The following is an 8,656-nucleotide window of genomic DNA, read 5'->3' as shown; positions in this document are numbered from 1 at the left end:
AATGATTGTCCTTCTGGAAGGTTTTCTCATGTCCACAGAGGAACTCTGGAGCCCTGTCAGAGTGACCATCGGGTTCTTTGTCACCTCCCTGACCAAGGCCCTTCTCCCCCGATTGCTCAGTTTGGCAGAGCGGCCAGCTCTAGGAAGAGCTTGGTGGTTCCAAACTTCTTCCATTTAAGAATGATGGAGGCCACTGTGTTCTTGGGGACCTTCAATGCTGCAGACATTTTTTGGTACCATTGCCCAGATCTGTGCCTCGACACAATCCTGTCTCGGAGCTCTACGAACAATTCCTTCGACCTCACGGCTTAGTTTTTGCTCTGTCAACTGTGGGAACTTTATATAGACAGGTGTGTGCCTTTTCAAATCATGTACACTAAATTGAATTTACCACAGGTGAACTCCAATCAAGTTGTAGAAACATCAAGGATGATCAATGGAAACAGGATTCACCTGAGCTCAACTTTGAGTCTCATAGCAAAGGGTCTGAATACTTATGTAAATATGGTATCAGTTTTATTTTAAATGTGTAAACATTTATAAAAACATGTTTTCACCTTGTCATAATGTGTGTAGATTGACGAGGAACATGTTAATTTAATCCATTTTAGAATAAGGCTGTAACAAAACAAAATGTGGAAAACGTCAAGGGGTCTGAACACTCTGAATGCCCTGTATGTGTGTAATGGGCAGCAGTAGAGGTAGGGTTAATGATGGTGCTGATGGCAGAGAGCAGGTCTGGGTGATCTCAGGACTCAGTGTGGGGAGCATCTCTGACTGAGAGCACCACAGTGGAGAATGCCTCATGTCATGGATACTCATGGTCAAACACACTGCCTCAGCCATGCAGAAACAGCAGCAGCACAGCTCCACAGCCCTGCTGAGTGTGTGTGTTTAGATTCATATGAGGGTTTTCTATTTCTATAGACAAAATTTGCATTTGGAATTACAGATTTGACCGTTTTTGTATTGTTCCTAAATAGTAATATTTAATGTTTTTATATAGAGATGAGGTTTTTACATGGTAAAAGCTGCATGTTGTAGAATGTCATTTCAATATTTGATAAACTTCAGTTAAAATTCCAATAAATATTTTGCAGTGTTGAAAATATTGCTCAATCTGAGTTGAGTGTGATAACTATCTTTTTTTCTCATTGAGAAATACAGTATGACGAGTAGTCAGAAGTAAGTGACAAAGATAGCAGATTGACAAGGTGCTTTATTTAAGCGGTCTGTAAGAAGGAAAATAATGTGTATCCCTATCATATACATTTACGTGTAAAAATACTAAGGACGTACAGTGTACAAAAACACTTTCTTGCAGATCAGATAATTTTCACATCCTTATGGGTCCTATTCACAAGGGGAAAGAAAAGGTTTTGTATTCTTTAATGACAGGGAGTACTACAACTGTTCTCTTTACTGATGCTTCATCCCTTCTGCGTCAAATCCTTAACCACACGACTATCTCTTAATGTGGATCTAATGACAAGAAAATGTCAATGTCAAAGCTACATGGACATCAAATTAATTACAAGTTATTATTACGTCGCTGTTGAATGAAAACCTCTTAACTCCACTTTTTGCCTTTTAAATTTTATTTTTCTTTTTTTTACATGTATTGAAAGCAGTAAGTCCACTCAATGTACTCTGAACATTGACTCTAGGACCAATAAAATGTATTTAAAATAGCTTCTGAAAGTTCATAATTGTATGTTCGTTAATGGGAAAATATGGCAGTTTTTAGTTTTGGAGATGAGGTTTTCATCTGACAGCGATTTGTTATTCAATAAATACTTTACAATTCATGCTCGTTCATAACACTACCAGGAGCACGATGACAAGAAAATCTGTTGTAGACATTACAAACAGTAGCAGCAAAGTGTGTACACTGAGGTGTAAAATAGATTTATATATAGACCCTGCAGTTAGTAAGGATAGAACCCACATTGTCGTTGGTCGGATTCGAGGTGATCACACAGCTCACCCCAGACCTTTGACCCTGGAGATGGCCAACGGCACTAGAATGCTTCACCCAGTGGAACTGAACATCACTATGTTAATGACCCGCAGAAACAAACATCTGGGATTCCTAGGTGGATGTTCTATGTATCCTCCTCACATATAGCTACATTATTATTATATTTCTTTTTAATCTGCGAGTTCTAAATTGAATCGTTGAGACTGAGTGCAACTGCCAAGGTCCAACCTTCCCGTGGAACTGAGCTCTCTTAGAATAACAGGTAAGACATGTCCAGTAGAAAGGTAAGACCTCGTCAGTGTCACGCTGCTGAAGTTGTCTCCCAGCAGCCTCTCCTGGCCTTGTTATTATCACACTTCATTATGACAATATTTTAACAATAAACTCATTTAAGCATGGACTGCATGAGGGGACTGTGCTTTCAAGTAATCCTCTTATTTTTCTTTAAAAGTAAAAAAAAAAAAAAAAAAAATGTAAGGTCAATTTTCAGTTCTCGGAAATCATGAAAGGAGCAATTTACATGAAAGCAGTTTTTATGTAATAAAAACAAGCGTATTTTCGTTTTGGCCCGTACTGCCAATTGCCCTTGGTAGAGTGCACTGCAACGTCAATAAGGACATTAGCTTCCCCCTTGAAATTCCCTGTTCTCAAATATGTCCTTGTAAAAAAGGAATAAGACTGTTTTTATAAGTGCATATTCATATGGATGAAATTGAAGTATTGCCGCGTTCACGTGCAATCAGAAGCTCCTAATTCCCAGTGGGAAAATTCACTTGAATGACCCTCCAAGTCGGAATTACAAGTGGGAAACTCAGAGAAAAGGTTGTTCCGAGTTGCCATGTCTTACCACTGACCTTTTCAACCAAAAGATGACAACATACGTTTTTTTACAATAACCTTATCAATGTGAATAATGTAGCAAGTCTGACCATATTGTCAAAATAAAGCAAGCTAGCGAACTTTATTATTAGCAATGTAGGCAAGCTTATTGGTTGAAGAATTGTTCCAACTTCAAAAGCTCTTCTCTTGAACACAGTCATGTTGGACATCCCAGTTTCCTATTTCCCACAAGCACGTGAAGCCAGCAATAGTCACAGTTCAGACAAGCGAAATGTGACGTCTTCTGTGTCTGAAGCAGTACCACTAATCTCTCGTTATTAGATGCACATAACATAGGATGGTATCGTAGCGTCTGTCAACATACCGCGGGATGCGACGACTAACAATATTTTCACCACTGATCACGATTTCTCAGTTTGGAGTTTCCGTTAAGGGGGGCTAAGGGTTGGATTCAATCTGTATCGTTGAAGATCTGCGTTAAAATGTAAAGACAATTTCCGATTGGGCCAACATCTGCAGCATTTAACATGAATGTCGTTTCCACAATGCGGGAACATTCCCTTTACATTTCAAATCAAGCTTTAACGCAGATCTTCTCCCCCAGGGACATAATCAAGCATTTGACATAATAATGCAAGATTGTATTTCTTTGTGTGACTTTGACAAATGGTGGAGAAAACAGAATTTCACAGAAAAAAAGAATAGTAATGCCGAAAAGGCGAAAGACAGTAACTCTCCCTTCCTTCCCCGACATCCATAATCAGCTGCAGTACTAAAGACCATAACATGACTGCTAAATACCCCAAAACATTATACTCAACCATATTCAATTCAAAAATAAAATAAACAAAACAAATTCAAGTTGTCCATTGATTAAAAAAAAAAATGTTTAAATAAAAATGATTCAAAATCACATTAAGCAATAAAAGCCTCTATTAATCATACATGGTGAAATGTTTCTTTTTTAGTCAAAACACATACCAGCAAAAACAAAAAAGGAATGCATCTTGGAAGACAAAGAGGAAAACTCAACCATAACAGACAATCACACAACGAAATCCTAGGGGGGGTTAGTGATCACAGCACAGTTGTTCAGTTTCTCTCCACATTCTTCTACGATACATTGGCCATATTAATAAAACAACAGGCTGACATTCAATCATGAACAATTAACTGCTAAGACAAATGTCTTTCTCATATTTCAGTCTTCTCTTATGAGAAGAGTTAACTTCCTACTTGTATCACAACTGAACAAGATTCACCATTGCTCATTTTGCAATATAATCTAAAAACCACACTTGTTCCATGCAAAAAATATATACTTTCTCTAGTGGCTTAAATATGGACCAATCATGGCACACTTTTTGAAGTTTTGGCCATCATACCTTTTCAATAAACTCACTATATCGAGCCACCTCAAAATTAGTTCTACCAAACGACTACTCGTCCTCTTATCAAAGCCATACCACAGTCACTTTCTGAACTAGTAATGTACAAGTATATTGTACTCATACAAAATCTACTTCTCTCTTGCTCAACTTCCTCTTTTCCCTCTTATTGGACCCCATCAACTACAATGAATATAAGACCAATCATTCATCCTTTGGGAATGTGTAATAATCTGAGAAATGTCACTACATCTGCTTTGGTCTTTTTGGTCCACATCACTACATTCACTAACTCTTTTCATACCTTCACAGACAGGATATCTCTTGCTACAAAAATGGTTTGTCTTCTGCTCTGACATTAGCATGATAGGCTACGTCCTCCTTGCTTTGCAAACCACTGGTGGAATATACTGAACCTAAATTGTATCACAAACATCTGAAATGGAACTTGAATGTAACCTGTAAATCAGGAATGTGTAAACTCTGATTGTCCTTTCAATGGATAATCGTAGGTCACATTGATGCTAAGCAAGGATAACTTATGACTAGTGGATAGGATGTGTGCCTTAGTGGTTCCCCTAGGAACTTAGTAGAATGCACAAGGTGCAATTAAAAATTGAGTCGTACATCAGTAGTTTTCCTCTTGTCATTGTTAGACCTTAGAGACTTATTTATAACTTGTCAGAAATGTCCAGATCAACTAATGTTTTTTTAGCCCATTGATTATGTTGTAATGTTTGAGTCACTCATATGACATGAACACACATAAGACATGGCAGAATGTGTAGAATTGAAGGAAACTAGCAAAAACATATATAGATATACAGAATGGTGTGTTACGTACCATTGAATACTATGGCTTTTCATCCACAGAGCTAAAGTTACTGAATGTTGGACACTTTTAGAATAAATCAAATGATGCCAGTCAGCATAGAGTAGGTGGTTGACTTGACTATCACTTGAAGATTCCTATGCTGACTGTGGTACACTTCAATAAAATGATGACCCCAAAAAATGATTGGTCATTGACTATTAGCTATGGTAAAACGGTAATACAACACCATAATGTTAACTACATTCTATGTAGCATTGAAGGCTATTACAAGATCCCAAAGTAGTCAGCCACAAGATAAAGTGAATTATACAGTGTGTATACCCTGGGAACATTGGTCACTGAGTCTATAATACTCATTACTTCTCCATCTACGCCTATTCTTACAAGACTTTAAAACCGTAGAGCCAATGAATATATTCCCTTTGTAAATGCTTAAGTTATTCATTCTAATGTCATATTTTTCTTGTTCTAAAAAGCAGCGCTAAAGAAAAAGGCCTAAACATGCAGTGTGTTATTAAGCAACTAAAATGTAGTGAATTAGACTGAGGAAGCTTGTTCTGTGTCATTCTCATGTATTTACATGTATTACAGGAATGATCAGATGCTTAGAAGACAACAGTAGAGTCATACCATTTGGAAAGGGAGTTGAAGCTTATGCAGCCCTTATATACTGTATGTGGAGAAGAGAACTTAAAGGTTTTAATATCACTTCGACATTCCAGGTTAGATGCCAGTGAAATGTAAAAGTCTTATGGAAAATATTTAATAATAATAATACCCTGGTACTGATAAAACTCTTTAATATGCTGTCTGCTCTGTCTTTTTCATTGTCATCATATTTTGGTAAGAGAACAAAGAAACAAACAAACCAAAAAAATATTATTTTTTTAGCAAAAACAAAAACATGAAGGCTTTGCTTCTACATTCTTAAGCCATTATTCGAGGTGCCTTTTTCATCCAGAACAAAAGACTGGACATTAATCCTATAACAAGAACCGTTATACAAAAGAACAAATAAATAAAACAGGAAGCCATTGCTGTGGTCCAAATCAAACAATGCCAATACCTCCCTCTTGTCCCCATTGAATCATAGTTATACACTATGTCCCCCACCCCGGTCAGATAATTCAAATTCCTTCACCCTTCTTACAGGTTTAGCCCCACCCCCAAACCCCATTAGACAGTAAACAGCCACCATCTTGCATTTCTCATTTACATTTATACATTTTAGTTTTTGAATGCTTTTATTTTCTATGATGATATGTCTGAAATAAAGCTTTTCATAATTTCAATTGTGGGAAGCATCTACCTTCATCCAGATAACCCTGACACACATACCTAGAATGCTCTTCCTCTCATCCTCACTGTTAGACAGGTTGAGGTGAACCTTGCTGTTCCTGACAGCTAACGCACAGCTCGGATTCACAGGAGGTTACAGCCAACAATGCTGTGCCTTTAGGCTCCTTAAAATCTCTACACAGTACACAAACATTTACTCCCATTCATACATAACATTGGCAGAGCAACATCCCAAAGCGTTCACACTATTCGAATGACTGATTTCACAGGCGAGAGGAGAAAGTAAAAATCACAGCTTATCAACAAATAGCAGACGAGACTAGAGTTTTACTGTTGCACACCTTAAATAAGGGACAAAATGACGTAACAGTATAATATGTGAGACTACAGTCATAGTGTCCATGAGAAGTGGTGGTGGTTTGTATAGTTAGCGCTTGTAGCTTCACCTGCAGAGTAAAGATAGCAGTACCGGTGACCTGTATACTGAGGTGAAGACAGATTGATCTCTGTGTAGCCTGAGTGAACCGTTTTCTGGCAGTTTTTGACTTCTGAAAGCAAAAATCTCTAATCCTATAACTCTAATTCTATACACACAACACAGATGTTAGCTAACCAAACATCATCAAGAGAAGAATGAGGACCGTTGCAGATTATGACACAGCAAACAAATGGAGAATCTCCTGTGAATCTCGAGTTATAGTATACTGTCCTATGTGAAATGAGAATGCTAAAGACAGCAGCTCTCCCTACCAGGAATGTCAGTCTCCTACAGTAGATAGAACTGGATCGCAGAAGTCAATGACCAAGGGATCTAATGACACGCCACATAACACAGCAAACCCGTTTGCCCTCTTGAGTCAGTTTCAAGGCTTTAAAAGGAGCATTCCATAAGAAATGCACCTTTAACTGTTGGGAACTACCAACAGGGCTGAACTTCTGTCTAACCACACATGCAAAATCCCCATGAAAAAACAGACACATAAAACATACAGTGATGGATCTCCATGCTCACTATGGAATGACCCAAATGGAGAGAGGAGGGGTTAGCTCAGGCTAGGTTGGTTTTATACTGTAACCTTCCATTGGTACTGATGGTGGTGCAGTACAGTCTGGATACAGCGGTCATTCTCTCCCACTGGCCGAGTAGGAGAACTGGGGGAAGTGTGGTCTCCGCTCGTTGTCCATGCAATCCATCCCGTCTTCATCAACTGGGAGGGACAAACAGTACATTACTCACTTCAATCATGCAATTCAACCTTTTTACAATGATTATATTTAAGCCTCTGATGCTCTAGTGAGCATGTTTAAGACCTATAGTCATTTAGATCAAGTGTTAACTGGCAATAGCCGACACCCTCGTCGCTGATGTTTTGGCACTGTCGGAGGTGTAACTGCGCTGGAGCTGTCAAATCGGTGAGCAGCTGCTCTTGTGATCATTGTCACGAAGCCACACCCGTCCCACTCGAGTTAAAGTTCATAATGAGAAGGTGTAGGCTATATAGAAATAATGATGCTCAAATTGAAAATCATTAAACAAAATAATGAGGATTTATATCAGCCAAATGAGGTGTAGATTACATCATATTTCAGTGTTCGAATTTGTAAACGACCCACTGGGCACAACGTGTCATTTCAATGTGGATTATTGGGTAATATTTGGCTGAGCCGTTGATCAATGAGATTACAACCTTCACTGAGTATACCAAACATTAGGAACACCCTTACTAATATTGAGTTGCCGCAGTGGCTTCTTCCTTGCTGAACAGCCTTTCAGGTTATGTCGATATAGGACTAGTTTTACTGTGGATATAGATACTTTTGTACCTGTTTCCTCCAGCATCTTCACAAGGTCCTTTGTTGTTGTTCTGGGATTGGCACCTTTTGTACCAAAGTACATTCATCTCCAGGAGACAGAACGCGTCTTCTTCCTGAGCGGTATGACCGGTCTGTGGTCCCATGGTGTTTATACTTGTGTACTATTGTTTATACAGATGAATGTGGTACCTACAAAGTACCTGCAAAAATCACTGAAGCTGGAGAGTCATATCTCCCTCTCTAACTTTAAGCACCAGCTGTCAGAGCAGCTCACAGATCACTGCACATAGGCCATCTGTAAATAGCCCATCCAACTACCTTATCCCCATACTGTTATTTATTTGATTTATTTTGCTCCCCAGTATCTCTACTTGCACATCTATTACTCGTTTTTAATTGCTATATTGTAATTATTTTGCCACTATGGTCTATTTATTGCCTTCCCTCATTTATTCTACCTCATTTGCAGAAACTGTATATAGACTTTCTCTATTGTAT

General features: G+C 38.4%; 1 protein-coding gene across 3 annotated transcripts in view; it reads right to left on the bottom strand.

Annotated features, from left to right (window-relative positions):
- Positions 1-1,201: 1,201 nt before the first annotated feature.
- Positions 1,202-8,656, bottom strand: part of akt3a (v-akt murine thymoma viral oncogene homolog 3a) — a 135,929-nt gene continuing 128,474 nt past the window's right edge. For all 3 annotated transcript variants that reach the window (XM_046357310.1, XM_046357311.1, XM_046357309.1), the window contains exon 14: positions 1,202-7,551. In XM_046357310.1, coding sequence (XP_046213266.1) covers positions 7,466-7,551 — 86 coding nt within the window. In that variant the 3' untranslated portion in view covers positions 1,202-7,465. The remainder of the gene's footprint in view (positions 7,552-8,656) is intronic.

The sequence above is a fragment of the Oncorhynchus gorbuscha genome, linkage group LG07 (assembly GCF_021184085.1).
Source record: "Oncorhynchus gorbuscha isolate QuinsamMale2020 ecotype Even-year linkage group LG07, OgorEven_v1.0, whole genome shotgun sequence".
Taxonomy (NCBI): Eukaryota; Metazoa; Chordata; class Actinopteri; order Salmoniformes; family Salmonidae; genus Oncorhynchus; species Oncorhynchus gorbuscha.
Note: the sequence above shows the minus strand (reverse complement) of the source record. Positions and strands in the feature narration are given on the sequence as shown.